This window comes from Tympanuchus pallidicinctus, unplaced genomic scaffold, assembly GCF_026119805.1.
Source record: "Tympanuchus pallidicinctus isolate F22 unplaced genomic scaffold, pur_lepc_1.0 scaffold14, whole genome shotgun sequence".
NCBI classification, from domain to species: domain Eukaryota; kingdom Metazoa; phylum Chordata; class Aves; order Galliformes; family Phasianidae; genus Tympanuchus; species Tympanuchus pallidicinctus.
In genome coordinates this window covers 16,936,813-16,958,400 of record NW_026294659.1, presented here as the reverse complement: position 1 = coordinate 16,958,400, position 21,588 = coordinate 16,936,813, and the positions used below count along the sequence as shown (strand labels likewise).

At 41.3% G+C, this 21,588-nt stretch overlaps 1 protein-coding gene across 3 annotated transcripts in view; it reads left to right on the top strand.

Moving 5' to 3' along the window:
• Positions 1 to 21,588, top strand: part of HUNK (hormonally up-regulated Neu-associated kinase) — a 57,144-nt gene that overhangs the window by 17,484 nt on the left and 18,072 nt on the right. For all 3 annotated transcript variants that reach the window (XM_052674077.1, XM_052674078.1, XM_052674079.1), the window contains exons 2-5: positions 1,546 to 1,838; positions 9,300 to 9,355; positions 15,134 to 15,269; positions 17,046 to 17,173. In XM_052674077.1, the coding sequence (XP_052530037.1) occupies positions 1,546 to 1,838; positions 9,300 to 9,355; positions 15,134 to 15,269; positions 17,046 to 17,173 (613 nt within the window). The remainder of the gene's footprint in view (positions 1 to 1,545; positions 1,839 to 9,299; positions 9,356 to 15,133; positions 15,270 to 17,045; positions 17,174 to 21,588) is intronic.

Genomic DNA, 21,588 nt, shown 5'->3' with positions numbered 1-21,588 from the left:
TGATGTAGTTGGCTGCAGCTGGAAGCAAGCTGTGAGTGGGTGGCTCATCAGCTGCGAGGAGGGATGCCTGTTTGACTTGGGCTGTTTTCTGAGTGCTGAGAGTTAGCAGTCAGGTCAGTAAAACTCCAAGGCTTTCTTCTTGTTCCTCCTTGTTGTAGGAGTAAGGTGATGCAGGAGATCCTCCCAGGCCAAATCAAGGCACATAGCAGATATGCAAGTGTAGCATCTTTGTGCCTCCCTCATGGAGGGCAAAGGGATTGTGGCATTTCTTGTGCAGTTTGTTGGCCTCGTACCTGTGCAAGCAAGAACCTTTTCCATCAGTTCCATGCAAAATTCAGTGTCTCACAGGAAGACCAAGCACAGCGTTTCCCTCTCTTCACCCTGGCAAATGAGCAACTGTCACTTCGGTAACAATCCCTGAGCTGTTGGGGCTCAGAGCATGCATTGAAGGACTTCCTTTGTTGCAGAGCTGTGAGGAAATGAGGAGCAGGGGAGGAGGATTCAGCGCGCCTTTGTTGCTCAGCTGACATATGCTGTTAAATCATTATCTGGCACAGCTGACCTGGAAGTCTGCAGCACCCACTCTAAATAAGAAATCTCACTAAATAGATATCTACAAATTTGAAGCAGATCAAAGCAGATACTTTCATTGAAATAGTTATTTAGTACCTCTGTTAAAACAGTAAAAGGAATCAGGTTCTTTAAGCATGCTGTAGCATAGCCAGCCTCCTCCTTTTGTTCTCGTGTGGTGTTCTGCACCAGCAGTAAGAGTGAAAACACTTGGATAGGGGATAGCAAATGTTGTGATGTAAAGTCCCCTCTCTTCTGTTACGTGCTTTCATGATGAGCTTTGGTTGACATGGACAGCTCTATATAGTGTTACATTTAAAAACAAAGTTTTGCCTTTTAGGGTTTTGCAAAGTTGCTCAGTTATAGAGGTAATGAGGAGATTGTTTCTCAAGGCTGCTTTAAAAGAAAGTGGAGGGAAAAAAAAGTGCCGGGAGGTTGGTACCAAAATAACTTTGTTTTTAGTGGTACTTTTTTTTTTCTTTTTTCTTTTCAGTCATGTAAGAGCTAACACTTGGCTATAGTTTAAGAAGCTTGTCATGGAAACATAGAATCTCAAGTCGTATGGCCTATGTGGGGAAAAGCCAAATATGACACATCTTGTAAATATCAACTTGGAGACTTTCTCAGAAAGTAGATGACATTAAATGTCCAGCACTGTGTGTGCTGAGTATTTGGAAATGGTTAATGACATTGTTGCCTGCCCTTTGTTACTGATTTCCTCGCAATAACTTTTATCTGTCATCGCTCAAGGGGGTAAAGAGCTAAATTGTCAGGCTGGGCTTGCAAAAGCAGCTGTTTCTCTGACCTGGGTAGCTGTGCCTTAAACAGTGGTGTATCAGTTGAGAATGACGTAGTTTTATTTATTTATTTTTATTGTTGAGGTTGTTTGTGCAAGGTTAAAGCAATAAATCACTTATCGATTATCACGAATCAATCATGATTGCTAACAATCCCCTCTCCTCCATTTTTCACTAGGTGGCAGTGAAAGTAATTGACAAGAAAAGAGCCAAAAAGGACACTTATGTCACCAAGAATCTACGGCGGGAAGGGCAGATCCAGCAGATGATCCGCCACCCGAACATCGCCCAGCTGCTGGATATTCTGGAAACTGAAAACAGCTACTACCTTGTCATGGAGCTGTGCCCTGGTGGCAACCTGATGCACAAGATCTATGAGAAAAAGAGACTTGAAGAGCACGAAGCACGCAAATACATCAGGCAGCTCATTCTGGCAGTAGAACATCTTCATCGGGCAGGCGTAGTTCACAGGTAATCTTAAAAACCCTCCCTGGAACAAATGTATCCCAGAAGCAGTATCTATGCATGTGTTTATGTAGCAAGGTGACTTCCTTTTCAAAATGTATTCCAGCCAGCATTTTGGCTCATCTTTATAATACTGTTTAGATGTTCAAATTTTAGACAATAAAGGTATCTCCAGAAAGCACTTGCCTGAAAGTTTAACTTTAGGTGAGCACAGAGGAGCTGCACCAACTCCATGTCCTTAAGCATAGACCCATACTACTGTAGTACTGTTTTGCCTCTGAAGCTCTGTACCACTGTTACCTAATGAGCAGCTGTGCTGTTCCTTTGAGGGTGTTGTCTCTGCTGTTTTGCAGGTGGAAATGCAGCAGTACAGGGAGATGAACCCATTTGCCCAATATCAATCAATGACACAGATGGGATGAACCATAGAATCATTAAGGCTGGAAAAGACCTCTCAGATCCCCCAGTCCAACCACCAGCCCACCCCCCCACGCCCACTGCCCACGTCCCTCAGTGCCACATCCACACGGCTACTGAACACCTCAGGGACGGTGACTGCACCACCTCCCTGGGCAGCCTGTGCCACTGCAGCACTGCTCTTGCTGAGAAGAAATTTCTCCTAATATCTAATCTGAAGCTTAGGGATTGGTTGGAATGGGACCACAGAAGTCCCTCATTTGTCTTTTGTTTGCTCTTTCCACTAATCTTATTACCCCAATGGGACTTCACAAGACTGAAGAAAGAGGAGTACAATGCAGAGTTTGTGGCTGTTCAGTTCATCTCACAGTATCTTCTCAGGAGAAACCCAGAGCTGATGCTCTGTGATGTATTTCTTTCTTTAGGACCTTCTTTTAATCAGTGTATAAGCAGGATGTGGATCTCTTTGCAGAAAGATGCTGCAGTTCAAAGTTCACCTGAGCTCCGGGAGAAGTAGGACAAGTTAATCATGCAGAAGTCTTCTGAGGGTTACAGAATAAAGTGTAGCCATACCATATCTCTGTCTAAAGTCCATGAGCAGCACCTGGTAGAGGATGAGAGTGTGCAGGTGGAGATATCACACATGACTGCCTGTCCCTGTTTCCTTCTCCAATTCCATGCTCTTGGCTGCTATGGAGACAGGAGGATGGTGGGCTGGGTGTACCTTTGGTCTGACCCAGTATGTCTCTTATTCTGTTCTTAGGTGTATTTATAGGGAGCTGTCTAAGAAAGAGACCACATTTTCTAAATTTGGGCCAACTGGAGTTAAGTCTGAACTCCCACGGACTTTGCCATGTGACACCAGGCAAGTCATGTAGGCCCCATCCTCTCAGTATCAGGAGCCAGGCACCTGGATACTTCTGCAGATCTGCATCCGAGTCTCCTAAACTGTGCTTACACTGTAGAAGATGGGAGCTGTCATAGGCACCAGTCCACAGGGCTGCTGTGCAGGCAGTAGCCCCCCAGTTGTGCCTATCTGGCCCTAAAGCTGCTTTTTTTGGTCTTGAGGTCTCTCTGCTTGTTCCCTGTGATCCTTTAGGGATTGGTGCCACGAGGACAGATAACCTCGGGTGCACTGAGGTCTTATCTCAAGCTAAACTTCTGGTACCACTGTAATACAAATATTTGAGCAGCAGCCAGGTTTAGTCTGTAGGTTCTCTATCAGCAGTTGAACTGCTGACCTTTTTAAATTATTAACCCTGCAGTTTGGGGCATTGGAAAGGAGAAAATCTACTTATTGCTTTAGGGGATCGATTTGTATCCCATACATATGGAAAGGGGGTCAGGAAGAAGGAGAAAGGTCAACATTTCTGAGATGGGCAGAGAAAATGCTGTCAGGAAGAGATGAGGATGCTGAGCTGCTAGCAGCAGAACCTCTCACTGCAAAATTTGACCTCTTCTTGCTGGCATGATGTCCAGTGCACTTCTGGGGGGCTGGCAGGACTGGTTCCCCTCTTGATCAGAGAAGATTCAGATCCATGTTATTTGTCCAGATAACTAGCAGACCCAATTCTGTTTTTACTGTTAAAACATTTTCTCTAGTTTAATTGTTCAGCATCTTCAGTCGTGCTGTTACCAAGGTACGTAGGGCAGCATGGGGACACAAAAAACACAGGCAGCCCAATCCAGATTTCTTCTCTCTCTTTTGCATGCAGAGAGATGGGAGAAAGACTGGTAGTCACCGCTAGAGCTATCCTTCAGCTTCTTGGGCTATTGACTGCGGCAGCTCTAAAAACAGACTACTCAGCTGAAGAGGGGGGAAAAAATAGTGCAGAAGGCTGATTCATGCTCACCCTGGATGAAATGACAGTGTTCTGTTGTTGTTATTATTGTTATTTTTAAAGCAGGTAAAAATAACGGCGCTTTCATTGAGGTGGTGGTGGTGATCTGTGGGCGTTTGCAGTCGCTGTGTGTGAAACAAAACACGGCGCTGTAGGCCGGAAAGCGGTGTGCTGTTTGCCTCTCTCAAAATACTTGCATCATTCACACCGATTTGGGTAGAGCATTGAAAAGTATTCACTGAACCACTGATTACAAAAGTCACCAGCATTTTGCCTGCGTTATGCAGGGAATAATCTAGATCGCTTGCTGCCTTCTGTAATTCAGGGTGAAAAGAAGCTGAAAATAAGGAGTATGAAACTGGAATACGTTATTTGATGGATATTGCTCAGGCAGCTTCATGATTTTCAATCAAGACCTAGCATGACAGAAAAGCACACGGATCTTTGGAAAAGAGTTGGGACCCAGAGCTCAAAAGCAATGCTTCTTTTAGGAAGCAGTAGGACATGCAAGCAGTCTGAAAAAACATCAAGAAATCTCATTTTATTTAGAGAGGGCAAAAAACCCACACATGAGTTTGACTCTGTTTTAAATGATAAGTATTTCTTTTCCTATGGTGTACAAGACCTGCAAGCTCCCCAGTGCAGGAACGGTCTCTTTGCTGGGTCCAGTTTTCAGAACTCTTTGACTGCTTTCCTGAAAAAGAAAATGCTGCTCTTCTAAATATAATTTCACATAATCGTTTGTGTTTCATTCCTTTTATCAGCCGAGTTGGTTGGCTGCTAAAAATACACTTGCAACAAGCTTAGCTGTGAATCAGGTAGGAATATTTATCTTTCCCTCTGACAGAGGAAAACAAACCCAAATGGCAGTATCTGGTGAAGCTTTCTCTTTTCAAAGGGTGTTTACACAGGCCTTCATGCTGTCAAAAGGCAGGATGAACAATAAGCCCCATGGGAGAGTAAGGGCAACAGAGAAAACGAAGTGAAAGCCTTGGTGCTTGCAACTGCATCCCACAGGAAATTCTCAACAACCCTTTTAAAGTCATTTTAACAAAATTCAATCCCATTCAGTGCAATTACTGTCAGGATGTCAAAGAAAAGAATTTAATGATGTATTGGTAGTGAAGGTAGCTTTCTGTGTTCTCCCTTCTCCAGTCTCTGTGGCAGTATATTCATACCTTCCTGCCATTTTGTAATTAAAAGCAGAAGAGGAGTCTGAAAGACAAAAGAATATACCTGAGGCTTTGAGCGGAGTTTTTATATTATTCCATAGTCTCTTGTCCTTTCCCTGGCACACCTAGAAGAGTAAGGTGAGGTCATGATGAGTTGCTCAGGGTGTTGCAGGAGTCCTGCCTTGGTACCCGCTGCTTTGACATGTTGGCTTTGGTAACTTCCCTCTTATTAATTTTAAGTGCCAGTAGTCTGCTTGCTGATGCAGTGTTTGTGACAGCACTACAGAACAAAGTCTCCTTTTGAAGTGCAAAGCTGGTTTGTCTTTCTATTTTATGTCACATTTCAAAACTACCTTTGGGCATTCTCTCTTGGATTGCTCTGCTGTAAACAATCTAAACATTGTGTTAGTAAAAACAATGGACTGAAATCCGCATGTACAGATGCCGCTGCATTGAACTCAGGGACTTTGTGACTGATAGAAGCAAAAAGGAGGAAATAACACTTTGATAACAAAGCAATGTCTTTGAAGTGTCTGATAAGATGATGATGAACCCGTCTCTAGACCCTTTCCAGCTCTTTCATGGGGCTACAAAGTGAGCTTGGTAGTTGAGATGTGATTTTATGTGGTACGAATCAGAGATAGCTTGCTTGATGCAGCAGGCTTGTGTTGCTTAGTGGAGCTGCTGGCTTGAGTAAGGATTTCCAAAGTGGTCTGTGAAGCTTTATGCAGAGCCAGGGAAAAATCAGTTCTACGAACAAAAGAAAAAACTCCAATCCCAAACAGACTGTCCTATGGAGCATGTCCCACTCTCAAGGAGACTGACAGTCTCTAGCAACTTTGTGTTTTCTCCCCGTCTTGATTCTACCTACTGTGCTACTTGCACAGCTGCATGGCCCTCCCAGTCACAAAGCAGCTGTGTCCAACTCCACAAACCTGTTGAAAAGTGCAAAGCATGCACAAAATTATGGGGACCTGCAGGGACCTGTGTGTATGTGTAGTACTTAATTGCTCTGGGACTTCCCATTGACTTCCAAGAAGGACTTCAAGTGTTACATGAGTCACAGCAAGTAGCTTGTATTCTGCCTTGCAGTATACCGCTATTAAATACAAGCAAAAAAGAAAAAATGAAACTCCAGAATAAATATTCTGGAATGTTTGCTTTTTTTTTTTGTTTGTACATCAAACTGATTGTAATATTGTGCATAAAATTCAGTGTTCCCTAACTTTTGAGTGCAGTGGTGCTGTTTTTCCTATTGCAGCAAGTTAACGTAAATATTCAAACCAAGTAGTGACTCAGGTAAGTCAGGTAAATACAATGATGACAATAGTAATGATGATAAACCAAAACCAACTCTGTCCATGCGCTTGGGACCAGACAGAACTCACATAACAAAGCACTTAGGAATTGGAGCAAAAATCTGTCATGTCTCTACAAGGTGACCTTAAAACAGATATAAAACCAGATTGTACAACTACACTTTTTGTCAAAACGAAATAGCAGGTAATTTGGTGTATTGTTAAAGTCACTTAAAGCAGTCACAGAATAACCCCTCCATTCCAACCGGCCTTGTCCTTGTCCAGACCAGTAGGCTCTATTTGTAGTTCTGCAGCCCTGGCTATGGGTGTCAGGTTCTTGCTGAATATCAGCACTGGTCTTATGTGTGCACTGCTGGTGGAGTGACTGCTCAGAGGGATCGGGCTGCTTCATGGTACTTCGTGTGGGCTTCATGCCCCCTGGAAAGTCTGTGTCCATAGCTGCAGTGGATCTCCAACTATGGTCTAGTCCAGCTTTTCTTGGTCTGGTTTTGTACTGGCTTTGTCTTGCTGAGTTTGGTTAAGGTGGAATCTTCTCATTAGTCCATACCAAGCAGTGAAAATACGCTGTTGTAGTTTTCAGCATCACACAAGAAGGAGGGCTTTTGTGTTGATATGGACTGACAAAAATGCAGTACATGTGAACTGTTAGATCAGCTACCACTTACTGGCAAGTCTGCTGAGAACAGACATGTGGCTGAATGGCTTTAATTAACCAGGTATGATTGCTGACTATACTGAGGCTCTTATTTTTCTCGGGTAGCTCTAAGATTCCCCCTTGATATTTATCCTTGCTTTTAACATTGAATATTTTAAAATATCTTGCCTTTGTTTTTTAGCTCTTCTGTTGCTTATTTGTTATTCTAATTGCATTTCTTCTCACCTCAACTTATAGTTTTTGTCCTTCCATCCTCTTTCCTTTAGTTTTAAAAGCTTACCTTTTCTTTGCTGATGTTTAAGGTACTCAGAACTTCCAAATCTCCATGCTTCTTGCATTGAGTGATTGCACTGAGTATTTCAGCGCATGACTTGAAACCCCATTTACTTCTATTGATTTTTCAAGTCTTTTTTTCTTTCCCATGCTGTTTTTTTGGCACTCCCCCCTGTTAAATACCCGGCCCCAATATCTTTCTAGAGGCTAATCACACTGTCTGTGGAAAAATCTCCATCTGCAAGTAATAAAGGCATGACACGTGAAGAAATAAACCCTTTTTTGGCAGTGGGGGGAAGCAGAAGTGGGTTGATCTGGATCCATCTGGCAAGACATATCAGTCTTGTACCAAGCAATTGCTCAGCCATGGTGGCTGCCATACAACAGAAGCTCCCTTTGGAGGAGGCAGAGAGTCGGATCTGTAGCATGTTGGGTTGTATGAAGTTTCCTGCAAAGAGAAGAATGCCACTGAATAGCTGAAATTCACAAAAAAAAATTTTTGATAGGTAAATGTATTATTTGTCCAGCTTCTTCTTGTGCGTGAACTAAGGAAAATCTCCAAGAAGGGCTAAGTAGGTATGGAAACATCTGTTGGGAGATCTTTGTGACTGTATTGATGAAGTGAGTGTCATCCTACATACAACTTTTCCTACACGGTTTTATTTGAAACATAGCATGGACATAAATTGAAGTGGAGAGGAACATTTTTAAAAAGGCCTGGAGTTGGTCACAGCTATTTTTCTTTCTTTCCCACGTTCTTTACACTTTATTTGGTTTGGTTGGTTTATCTGTCTTACTTTATTAAGCATTTTATCTTCATCTGCAGTATTCCTCATTACTCCCTTTGCTGTACAGAGGCAAAATACCATGGATGTCACTGCTTTCCCATAATCATAGCTGATGTCTTTATTATCTAGTTTTTTTTTTCCAAATCATACTGGGAGAAGTATCACTGCCAGTCTGAGCTATTGATCTCCCAGCATGCTAATAGTTAGAAATATTTTGTGTCTGGATTGCAGAAAAATTCTTGTAATAAAGACACAACCAACTGCTAGAAGTCATGGAGTGGTTTCTCGTGTTATAATTAACTTTTATACTGTATGTAAGCAGTTTGGGGTTTGGGGTTGTGTTTGGGGGCTGAGGTAAGGAAGGGTAGGGTGAGGAATCATCTCTGGGATTAATTTTTTTTTAACATAGAATGTGATTTAGGAAAACGCAATCACATTCGCAAATGACGAAGAGCACGTGCACTTGTGAACGCTTACTTCATTTTGCATGTCAGCAGGACATTCAGTGACCATGTAGAAAAGGACTGGTTTTGTTTCTCCTCCCTCCCAAAAGGCTGGCTCTGGCCCCCAGCATTGTAGGCAGTAGCAGAGAAGAGCCATTTGGCGCCTCAGGTATCTGCAGAAGATAGTTTATTGAAGAAGCTTTGATTATCAGAAGTAATGAGAAGATAACTTGCAACTGAAAAACAGACTTGAAAGATTTCCTTGTACAAGGTTTCTGCAGACTTGGATAAGAAATCCTAAGAATCTGATTAGGTGATACTGACAAATGTTTGTAAATTCATTTTGTGCATGAAGAATTGGGGTGAACCCCTGTGTGAAGGCACTGGTAATTATGGAGAGAATACAATGCATGGAGCTTTCTGCTTTGAACGTGGAACTGTGTGTGCTGGTTTCATAATATCCGTTATTATATTTGCATCTTGTAAAGAAACTGATTAATGTGATGGGAAATTGCTTCATTATTTCAGAGCCTCACTCAAAATATTTTATTTCTTTCAGAGACTTGAAGATAGAAAATCTGTTGCTAGATGAAGACAACAATATCAAGCTCATTGGTATGAACCTAGTTTGGCAATTCCAGTATTTAAAATTGGTAATTTTATAAAGAGAATTCTTGAGTCTTCATAACCCTCCATGTGACAACTGCTAATGTTGCTGCAGGGAGGAGCTGGGAGAGTATAGATAGCAATCAAGCTGTTCCTGACAGCTTCTTGTGAAAAAATGTTCCAGTTATTTCAGCTTTAACTGGGTACAGACACAATCCTTCATCTTCTAACAAGTGACTTTCCTATTTAAATTAGGAACCTTGAAAGAATTAGAGAACTAGCACCACAGAAGTCATTTATTTTATTATCTTTATAATTTTGTATTTACTGAGGGATGGATTCTGCCCCCATATGCATATGCTTCCGCTGAAGTCAGTGGGAGTCATACACATTTTTAGCAGCTGGCAAAATTTGGTCCTCTATTTATATTCTTTAAATTTTATTCCGGAACCCAAAAAGAAATTATTTTAGAGGGCTGTTTAAAAAATAAAAAGATTAATTAAAAAATAGAGACTTTGTTGTATTCAGGAATCAGTTGTATGCAGTGCTTGATTCATTCAAGTTGAGCAGACATTTTAGATTAATCATCTGTGGGTGTACTTTCTCACTGCCTTTGCATAACTCCCATTAACGCTAATGTGTGCACTGCAAAGAAAATATGCCCTTTTAAAAAAAAATAATAAACATTTATATTTATTTCCTTGCCTCCACTTTTGCCAACAGCAGTGTCTGTGGTTGCAGACTTAAAACGCTTGCCTGCCTTGCTTCAAAAGGTTTCATCATCTGAAAAGGAATGAAAAACACTTAACACTGAGGTCAAATGGACAGTCAGTGTAATATATGAAGCACATACGTCTCCAAACAAACAAGAAGAGAATGCTTAATTAAATTTGAAATTCTTAAAAATTACTTAGGGAATTCAGTCTCTAGAAGAATTACCCCAACTTTTAGTTGGTACTCTGTAGTGAATCAAATGTCTCTGGAAAAATAATAGCAAAAGAGAATGCTGCATTACGTCAGTTACGGGTCAAGAGGATACTGATATGTTACCATGAATCATTCATCAGTAATGATGGATACCACCCATTATCTTGATTTAGCGGATAAGTGAGACCAGATGGTTTGCAACAGAGCTGTATGAACATCTGATAGATTTAAAGAATTTCTATAACTTTCCTGTTATTGAGTGTTTGATTACACAATGCTATGTGAACTTGACATCCAAAACCAAATCTAATCAGATGATATGTGTTCAATTTAAACTTACATGCCAAAAAAGAACTTCAGAGCTGTTTCTGCAGTTTAAGTTGCTTCAGTTGCATAGAAAGGTCTCCTCACAGTGGGTGGTGTGGGATGCACAGAGAAAGAGACAGATCTGTAGCCCAGCTCTAGCATTGAGATAAATTGTCTTCAGGTCTGCAGCCTGATGTTTTTAAGCAGATTGTACACGGTATGTATTTTAAAACAAAGCAATTACATCCCACTGTCCAGCTGGGTATGTTATTGAAAAATAAAGGTTACTTTATTAGTAATAATTTAATTGTAAGCAAAAACAGCTTGAAAATCAGTCATCTCAAACACTTGCATTTTATCAACAGTCAGCTGAAGTCCGTTGTTTCCTCTCCTCCCATTCCCAAAGGAAAATCTCTGATCTAATATTCCAGAGAAGCCACTAACTTGATTAAGCAGCCCCAGACAGTTAGGATTTGTTTTCTGGTACAAACTGAATGTCCCACGTCCTGCTTCTGTGCAACACACTCAACGGAAATGTTTCAGCACCTGTCTGGAGCTGGTGGAATATACCTGTTCATTTTCTTCTCATTGTCCTCCATGCTTGTTCCCTCACTCAGATCATTCCACTTCTAGTAAAGTATGTAGTGTCTTCCTAGAAACATGATGAATCAGTTTTGTTGTCATGTAGCGTAGCCCAGGAAAGTTCAGCGCTAGCAAAGAGTGTTTTGAGGGATTATATGCTGCTTTTCATGCTTTCAAGGAAAGACACTGAGATACAAAGCATCGCACATTAACTGCTTTGGGGTAGGAGTTTGCTCTCCATGTCTGGTGTAGCAGCAGACGCTCTAGCATCTAAAAATGGAAGATGAAAAATGTAATGTAAGGTGACATTGAAAGTTCCTACTTGTTCATGCATTTCAGTGAGAACTGAATCCTTTAAGTCCTTTCTTCATCCAGCTGCTTAATGACACTTTTTTTGTTAGAATATATTCTCAGTATTATTAGAAAAATTCCATTTGCTGTGCTAAGTGGACTTATTCTTAGCTGTCTGGATAAGTCTCAAGTCTGAGAACATTGGGAGTGGAAATGCTGGAAGTAATTCACTTCTCTTTATCTAACAGCCAGTGGTGGCAGGTGTCTGATAAAGATGCCATGAAAGGTCACTCACAGAACTTGTGAAGCCCTTGGCTGTCTACTCAAGGACCTGCAGCACCAAAAGGACCTTGCCTATATGTAGCTCTGCTGAGGTCTCTGGAGCGCTGCTAGCGTACACAGGGGTCAAACTTGTCCACGAGCACTCACTTTGTACTAAAGCTTGTGCTATTAAATAGTTTCTTTGATATCCCAACTGTCACAGCTTCAGAGATAGCCGTGTACCCATAGCTTAATGTTGTAATGTTGATTTCCTGGAGGCGTTGAGAAGTAGCGTAATGCGATACTTCGATAGCATGAAGAGTGGGGGTGGTGGTGCTTCCATGTCATAATATTTACGCTGGAAAACCAAGTATGGCCTTTGATCTGAAATCTGTAATTACCTAGGTTTATTGAAAGAAGCCCAAGACAGAACAGGGGTAGCAGTAAAGTTATCAGTGTTAGTGGTAATTCCATTCTTACTGAGATTCAAAGTGCATCCTTAATGCAAATCAGCCGGTGATTGCAATGCGCTGCTATGGCATTCATAGCAATATTCCCATTTATTGTGCAGTGAAATCCCTGTCCCCAGTCTGCATGTGTTTGCACACATTTTTAATTCCAACAGACATGAGAAGAAAAAAAAAAAAGTACACCAGCTGAGTTTTAATGAATGAGCACAAGTCAATGAGATGTTTGTAGTTTAAGCAAATAGGATAGTGCAAACTTTCACAGGAGGATACCTCCATTGATAATGACAAGCAGATGCTAGTTTGCACCAGGTCAGTATATAAACATTATGTACTTGATTGTAAAGCACTGTATTGCAGTCAAATAATTTTGAGGTGATATGTCGTGGTAGGATAAAGACCACAACTAATACCTTGTAGAGGTATTATTTATAGGAGTTTTTAAAAGTATTTAACAGTTGACATAACCTCTCTCAGGCAGCAGCTAATAAATAAATTAATTAAGTGGTTCCTCAGAAGTATTTCTATAAGCCCCAGGGATAACACATATCTAGCAAAGATGTTTAAACAGTGTCCAGAGACAGTTATTTTCCATCAGAGGCAAGGAAATTGCCTTGATCCTCCCTTCAGCTGTTACAGTGCGCTCCAGCAAAACCCTTTGAGCTTCTGTGACTGTTAAAATATGATTGTGCTGCAGTTACTTCCCTCTCAGAGAGCCAGCCAGTCCACACTGTTCTTTAAGTGCCTTAACCCACACAGTCATTTTTATATGTGTATGTTTTGTAAGTATTATTTGTTTTTAGCCCCATTTCATAAAGGAACAAGGCTTGCATGATTGCCTTGCCAGGGTGCTTTTAATACCATAAGGGACTCCTGTCTGATTTCTGTCATATTTGGCATGAGTTGAATACTAAAGGACAGGGTATTACTTCAAGTCTCATGCAAATAAGCAGGCAAATAAAGGAGAGGGACCCTGATTAGTGGAGGGAGATGTGGGCTCAGCAGTTACTTCTCATATTTGGTCTACAGGATGCAATGCTCTGAGCCCAGTCAAGCAGGTGGGTAGCACACCCAGAAGGCTTTATGAGATGTGTGGATGCAAGGGTTCAGTGGTCTACTACTTTGGGCTGCCTAATTTATATGCAAGATCACTTTCATTTTAAACATATTGATATTATGAGAAGTTTTAAGAAGACTGAATGAGTAGAAAAGGAGATAAACAGATGTCAGTGTTCTTGATACTAGTATTTTTGTTGCAGCTATCATGAACAGCAAGCTATTAATAAATGTGAACATCTTTGATTGTGACTATTCTAAGTCTTCTAGTCATTAATATATTGCTCTGTTGCAGAGGCAGATTTCCCAGCCCACATTGCCCTCGTCCTTGTGAGTTTGCCACCCTTCTTCCCCTTTATTATGTCATAGAATCAAATAATCTTTATGATCAGTAAAATCATCTGGTTCAACCATCAAGCCATGCCTGTGACTGCTCTAGTCCATGTCCCTCAATGCCACATCCACACAGCTCTTGAACACCTCCAGGGACAGTGACTTCCTGGGCAGTCTGTGCCACTGCTGAGAACTGTTTTTTCCTAACACCCAACCTGACCCTCTCCTGGTGCAACTTGAGGCCATTCCCTCTCGTCCTATCTGTTTCCTGGGAGAAGACCCCCACCTCAGCATAAACTCCTTTCAGGTGGTTGTGGAGAGTGATGAGGTCTCCCCTGAGCCTCTTCTTCTCCAAACTGAACAACCCCAGTTCCTTCAGCCGCTCCCCGTCAAACTTGTGCTCCAGAACCCTCACAGCTTTGCTGCCCTTCTCTGGACACACTCCAAGGCCTTGATGTCTTTCTTGTAGTGAGATGCCCAAAACATATTCCAGATGGGGCCTCACCAGCGGGTTGTTTGTCCTCTTTCAAGACAACTCCTCCTACTTTCCCTTTTCATCTCTGATGCCATGACTTCATAATTGCTTTCTACCAAGCCAAGTGTGGGCCACTGGGCAGGGTGGGCATGCATGCCCTGACTGCATGTTGCCCCTGGCCTCTTTTGCCACTGCTGCTGAACAAGCCAGAGGCCATTTTCACAGCTGCTCTCTCCTAATTTCTGTTCTTGCTTAGTGTTTTAATTTTTAAGATCCTTTCTGAAACACAGCTCACCCTGAAGCCATACCAGCGCTGAAGTAGACAAAGGAGATGGGAAGAACACCCTCTGTGGCGCCAGCCTGGGCTTGGGCTGGCAGAGAGCACTTGTGAAACTGCAGTCTCATTCAGTGCTGAGGGACCATGTCTTGCTCCTCATCTGTTCATGATGCCAACTTTTGCCAGTCCCTTGCTATTCCTGCCAGCAGAGAACATCAGATACAGCCAGGGGCCAGAAATGGCATAATTCAAGACAGAAAGAAAGGGCGAGAGCCAAATCAACACATTCCCCTTCTTGCTCCAAGATCTCCCTGCATTGTTTTAGAATTGAAATGCTGACACTGCAACCCTTACTGTGTGTAGTAGTTATAAAAACAACCTCCCTGCCTTAAATGTGATGGCTCCTTTAAATGAAACAAAGGAAAATGTTGGAGAAGCAATACTTGGCCTCCTAGCAAAGCACCGCCACAGTATGGAACCCCTGACTGCCCAAAGTTAGTTTCTTCCCCATGGCCGTCATGTACTGCGTGGCACAAACTCAACTCCAATTGAGCTTCCAATTTTGAGTGAAACACAGTTGCTTTGTGTATAAAACTGATATTCATGCATGTTTCCAGACTTTTTCTGTTGCTTGTCAAAACCTCTTTTGATTTAGCACAAATTGTAGACAATTTTTCATGTGACTGATTTTTTCCTAGGCAGTTCATTGCATAGCTTTTGGTTAAAATGTGCCTTTTCCCTTTTCTGTTTTGCTGTTTTACAGTTTTGCTGTATCTGTCTCTTTCATAACTGTGTCTCTATGCTTTTCACAGACTTTGGACTGAGCAACTGTGCAGGCATCCTGGGTTATTCTGATCCATTCAGCACCCAGTGTGGGAGCCCAGCATATGCAGCCCCTGAACTTCTGGCAAGGAAAAAGTATGGGCCCAAAATAGACGTTTGGTCCATGTGAGTTACTTCTCTAGTTTATAATTTGTTACTTTTATTGTTACCGGCTGCTCAAATGGGAAATAAGCAAGAAAATCTGTTTAATTAGCATGACTCTTTGAACTATTTTATACGAATATCTTGATTTGAAAGAGTGCTTTTGCATAACCGTATGTAGATTGATAGAAAGCAGAACAGGGTGTGATTGCAGTAAAGCCCAACTTGATCGATGACTTTGAGACACATTAGTGAGACACGTGTTGTGTCTTCTGGCACAAGATGATGAACATCTTTTTCGTTTTCCCTGAAGGATCCTCAAGCTTTTACACAGTCTCTGTGCACTATCCACAGTCAAGTCTGGCAGAAGTTGTGAAATCCATTCCAGTCATCATTTTGAAAGCATAGCAGTTAGAAGGGAAGAAGAAATGGCCAGAATATTTGTGATGCTGAGCACCTAGCAGTGTTCAGGCAAAAGAATAGACAGCTACAGAGGAAGCTGAAAAGATGTTCTGGAGTCATTTGCTTGTGGTACTATCAGTACCTTCTGCCCTCCTGTTGGCTATGGTGTCAGTTATCACTGCCTGTCCTGAAGAAGAATTAGATGAAAGCAGCTAACTTTTAGCTTTTATTAGTATCTAAGGGTTTTCCCTCACCAGTGAACTGGGGATAATAAAATATTAATAAATTTAAATAAAATTATGGAATTGCATTGTTTCCGAAGTTGAAGTGTTTGAAATGCTCTGAAAATGCAAAGTACTGTATAAGTGCTGCTCCTGCTAAGAAAGGTTGGCCGTTGTTTATATGTGAGACTAGGACATGGATTAATTAATCTCTCATATTGGTCAGCATTGTGATACCTAAAGACTCTAGAAAACTTCCCCTACGGAAGCCTGATCCTGTAGCCCATACTCCAGGGAGACCCACAGCTAAACTGTCAAGCAGCTACTTCATTTCTTACCCTGCAGTGGGCCATCCCTCCACATCAAGGGTGAGATTACCAGCCCTGAGGAATGCTCTTACTGGTACTGGAATGCAAACAGAGCACAGTCATTCCTGTAAACCATTTAAACTTCTCCAGTAATAATATCCTGCTTTTTTTTTTTTTTCATCTAAGAAAGAAAAATATGGTTAACCCCTGCCCTTCCTCATAGCTGAACAAATGGTTGCTCTGATCATAGTTCATAAAAGCACACTGGTTTGGTTTCTTTCTGTTCGCATGCATTCATTCAGCAAACTGGGAAAACCAATTCCCAAAAGGAAGGAATTCCACTCAATTGAATTTAAAGCTCTTTTAAGAGGGAAAAGAATAAGAATCCACTTTTCATCGCTGGCTCTGCTGGGTATAAATAAGCAATAACTTTTCTGTTCTGAAAAATGTGATTGTTCACACCTGATCTTTGTGCTGCACCCGAGGCCACGAGGGTCAGCAGAAACCTTTGTGCACTGAACCAGGACCAGTGATGTTCCTGTTGACATAGGCAGTCCTACCCAGGGCAGCAGCGGGACATGGCTGCTGAAAGCATGGCATTTAAGCAGCCTGATGGGAGACATAACTGTGAAGCAAAATTGACTGAGAATTTGCCTAACAGCTGGGCTTGGTTCTGTGAGTCCCAGCTTATGTCCTACAAGTTGTGTGACCCTCCATGAGCAAACCTCTGCAAATTCGTGCCCAATCATTGTGCGCAACAGAAGAGTTCCTAATAACTGTCAGACATTAAAGATACAGTCAGAAAGTCTAAGCCTAATTATTTCCTTGTTCCTGATTATTTTGGTTTCTTTTTCTGTGTTTTCTTTAAGTGGGGTGAACATGTACGCGATGTTGACTGGAACATTACCTTTTACTGTGGAGCCATTCAGCTTAAGAGCTCTGTACCAGAAAATGGTGGACAAAGAAATGAACCCTTTTCCCACCCAACTCTCCACAGGTAATCAAAAAAGTGCTTTCAGACTTACTCAGATCCAGTTGGTTGGAACCATTGCATTGAATTTTGGATTGCAAGTTGTGTTACCAGCATGATATGCTAATCATGAAAAATGGTCTTTTTGATTTTAGTCTTGAGCAGATCTGCAGGAGTTGTTGCAGTATAACTCCTTTTGCTTTAACTTTGGTGTATAAGCTGGAGAAACACCAAGTTGTACTGAATATGAGAGAGGAACAAATCTGTGAAAGCCACTGAAATTGCTTTCAGAGAATAGCTGGTCAGTTTTTCATGTTCAAATATTTTAGCATAGGTTATGGATATATAAACACATTATTTTGGAGTAACACATTCTTGGGAGTTTTCATGATTAGGATCGTGTGATCACAGAATCATAGAATGGCTTGGGTAAGGTGGCCTTGAATGACCTCACGTGGGTCATGAAATAATGACACACACACAGAAGGTTATTTTGGAACAGTGACCTGTGATAAACTTTGTGTGTTCATAAAATGCAAATTTGTTGTTGCGTTAATATTAGAAAAATTAACTTTTCTTCAAAGCCATGTCACTAGGCAACAGAATCATTTTTCAGCTTATAGCAAGACTGTGTCAGCATTTGGAATGAACTATGCTTTGTACTTTATTTTTGTGGGCTAAATTTGATGTTCATGGAGAGCTTCTGTTCTTGTCTGGCAGACTGTTTGCAAGGAAATTGAAAGATTGCTCATAGAAAAAGGGTGAATGATCATGTATTTTCAGTCAGTACACTAATGACAGCAAACCACTATCATGGGGTATAAGAAAAAGCCCTTACAAGTTGTTTCACAAGATGAATTCTCCAAGTACAGATTTCCCTGCTTGCAGAATAAATAGATAGTTAAGGATTTTCTCACATGGGTTATCTGTGAATGAAGTGGAATATGTTGTTCCTCTTTCACTCAGCATCTGTATGAAGTACATGTTTTCTGCCAGGAATTCATGTTGCTGGCATGTTATAAAGTGGTAGGTTTACAAGTGATGGGATGCTGCAATTTTGCTTTGTATTTTATGTGGTTGGAGTATTTGCTCTTTCCATTCTGGAGACTCCCCTGTAGGATTCAGTTGCACAAAACCACTGTTTGAATGTTCTACCATACATAGAAGCCCCACTGAGTAAATTAAAATAAAGATTATACTGACTGTTTCACACTGTACTGATCTAGAAGCCAAATCTTTTGCATCAGTTGCAACATTACTCTTGAATTCAGGGACTTGGATATAGTTGTAAAGATTTGCCAAGTTTGCCAAATAGTTTACTGAACTGACCTCCCACAGTGAGGCTTTTACCAGAAAACAGCTGTTGTTTAATGGCTGTGCAGTGGCTTTGAACTGATGTACTGCCTTCCCAATCATTGTTTTGTTTCAAGCACAGCTATCTTTGTGTGGGAGGTTTCACTAACTTTACGGGGAGAACTCGTGTTGAAGTCTGAATCACCCATGAAAGGTCTGGAGAAGACCAGACCTTATGTAGCAGAAAAGATAATGCTACTTTTGACAGGTTTCCTTTTGCTGTTTCATTCATCCTACAGTTTTATCATGGAGATCAAATTTTCTCACAGTCACATCTTTTGACATTACAGTCTCCAATGAAAACAGTCTTTGTTTATCCTCTAAGAACAATAGAAGCTTGAACTTTCAGAGATGATGGAAAATTAGTGGAACAGATTTAAACTTGTTAACCTTTGTTCAACAAAGTGTGAACAAAGGTATGCATCACTCCTTGATTTAAGCCAGTAGGTTTGCACATTCACCAACACGGCAAACTGTGATTTAACATGACATTTGTTCTTGCTACATTTAGATTTTGGGTCAGTAGATGGAAAATCGGCTGCTCAGCCCTGCAAATTGTTTTATTGGTTAACCTCTTAGGTAGAGTGACCTTCTTTTTCATACATCATGTTTCCTTTTTCTGTAAATTCACGTAGAGATTGCAGAAGAGATATCTTGTAGTAGTATGTTTTGCTTGTTCCTTGTGTTCTCTTTTAACATTTAACTTCACAGCTGCTGAATGCAGGGCTCCTTTATAAAACTAGCTGTTCTTATCACTAAACAAGAGTATGCTTTATTTGTATTAGTTACAGTTTTGTGTGACTATGGATACCCAAAGGAACTGTGTAGCAACAGAGAAAACTGTGGAGTTAGTATTTGATTTTCCCACTTAAGAAACAATTTTTCATTAAGCTGCTTACACAACAGAGCTATCTGATTATTGATTTGAGGTGAGCAGAGTTCAGTTATTAAGAAAGTTGATATTCACCTTGCATGCATTCCTTTTTTTTCTCATGTACTGCTTCCGTGTGTTTATGGTCTTCCTTTCAAATTAGAGAAGTGCATTTGAGGCTAAAGAATCTCTTTAAAAAGGTGTTTTTTAATCCTTAGCTCATTCACTTGATAAGCTTTCTGTCTAGATGATGGAATTTTGTTAGAAAATCCCACCTTTCAAATCTGAGAGTCTGAACTGTAACATCAAGTGGCACACTATCTTTTAATCATCACTTACATGTTATCCTCTTTATAAAGTCTGTCAAACACTACCTACCATATGTGCAACTGTGTATTCCATGCTTTTGCAGCAGAGGAGGAGCATTACCCTTTAAGAGTATTCAGAAGTCAATTACTTAGAACTTCAACACACGGGTCAACTGATAACTTCTGTTTCTTCTGTGAAATAGAGATTAATTGCTATCATGGAATCATACAACCATCAAAGACCTCTAAGGTCACCCAGTCCAATCATCAGTCCACCCCCACCATGCCCACTGACCACATCCCTCAGTGCCACATCCACACAGCTCTTGGATACCTCCAGGGACAGTGACTGCACAGCCTCAATCAATCAGATCCGTCCTGAGAAGTTATTGCATCTCAGCTAAATGTTAACCTCTGTCAGGAGCGGAGAGGCAGTGCTGTCGCATGGAGGTGCGTGCAAATTCTTAACAAACACAAGCAATCATCTGTCCATGCCTGTAGTTCAGAGTTTACTCTGGCATTGTAAAATTAAACAGCCTTATTTCATTTTCTCTGTCCAGTTTCATAAACAACAGCTGTATGCCTGGTTTTAGTCAGGCACCCACTTATACTGTGGCATCCTCTGAACAAGACACTAAGTTCATTTTATTCATGACAAAGAAAATGGAAGCAACAGAAGTCTTGTAGCCCATACCTGAAGCTCTCCCTATTTCTGTTCATTACTGAACTCAATCTATTAAAGAAGCTTTAAGAGAAAGTTGTTGTTTTTTTTTTTTTTCTCATGGTACTAATCTCTCATTTGTCTAAAGAGCAAACTTTGCCCCAAAGTTACACCAAGGAAACAAAATTCCATCAAGTGCAGCTCACTGGCTAATCAGATTAGTGCTGTCCTCGAGTTCGTCATAAATGAGGCCCTCACATTCCCTCACATAATGAAGCATTGGAGGGATAATTCACAGCATCCTTTGTTCATGAAGCTACTTGGTTCAGCATGAAAAGCAGCTTCAGATGGGTCCAAAAACCAGTTCATTCACTTCATGTTTACTTCCTGAGGGATTAATTTTGCTGTCCTGCAGCTGCGTGGCTAAGTGAAAAGGACTCATTCTTCTTTCTACCACCTAACAGCTCAGGTGGGCAAAGGTGCTGCACCAAATCTTCTCATTGCCTGGGTAGCACTGGCAAAGGAGCTTCTCTGGAGGGCTCCCGTATCTGGAATCAGTTTCCCCTGGTCTGAACCTGCTGCACTTCATACTGCTTCGCAAGCCGCCTTTAATCAGTCTGTCTTTTGCCAAAGGGAAAAAAACAGGGTCTTTAAGGAGCTGTTAGCTGATGTGGGGGCCGAGGGGGATGGTGGCTGGTTTGGGGAGGGGCTGTTTTGTGTTAGGAAGAGTGCTCTGAACCCATGGGATGCGTGCGGTTTCTAGCGGGAAGCACTGGGAAGAGGGGAACTAAAATGGCAGAACAATGGGTTACTTGTTTCCCATAACAGAGGGGTTGGCGCCCAAGATGTGTTGACGTGCAGGCTTTCAGGGTACGCAGGGAACAGCCCTAACATCAGCTTGCAGGAGATTTATGAACTTGGATGTAGTCTCTTCCTGCTGTTTCCACAATGCTGCTGTCATAAGAAAATAACAAAAATGTTGGGAAAGACTTAAATTGAAGCACCTGACATAAATCAGTGATTTGTGAAGACAGAGCTTAGAAAACACCTAGCTCATGCCTAGCTGGAATGGTAAATACATAATCGTAACTCTCTCTCTTCCTAATATAAACTTCTCAATGCTAGACCTGCACTGCAATGGATATCCTCTCAGGGCTTTCTCCGGCTGATGTCTGATGGTTGCAGGATGGTGAAACTAGAAGTTATCCATGCTGTCTTGGCACCTGTCAAATTTAATATTGACTTATTT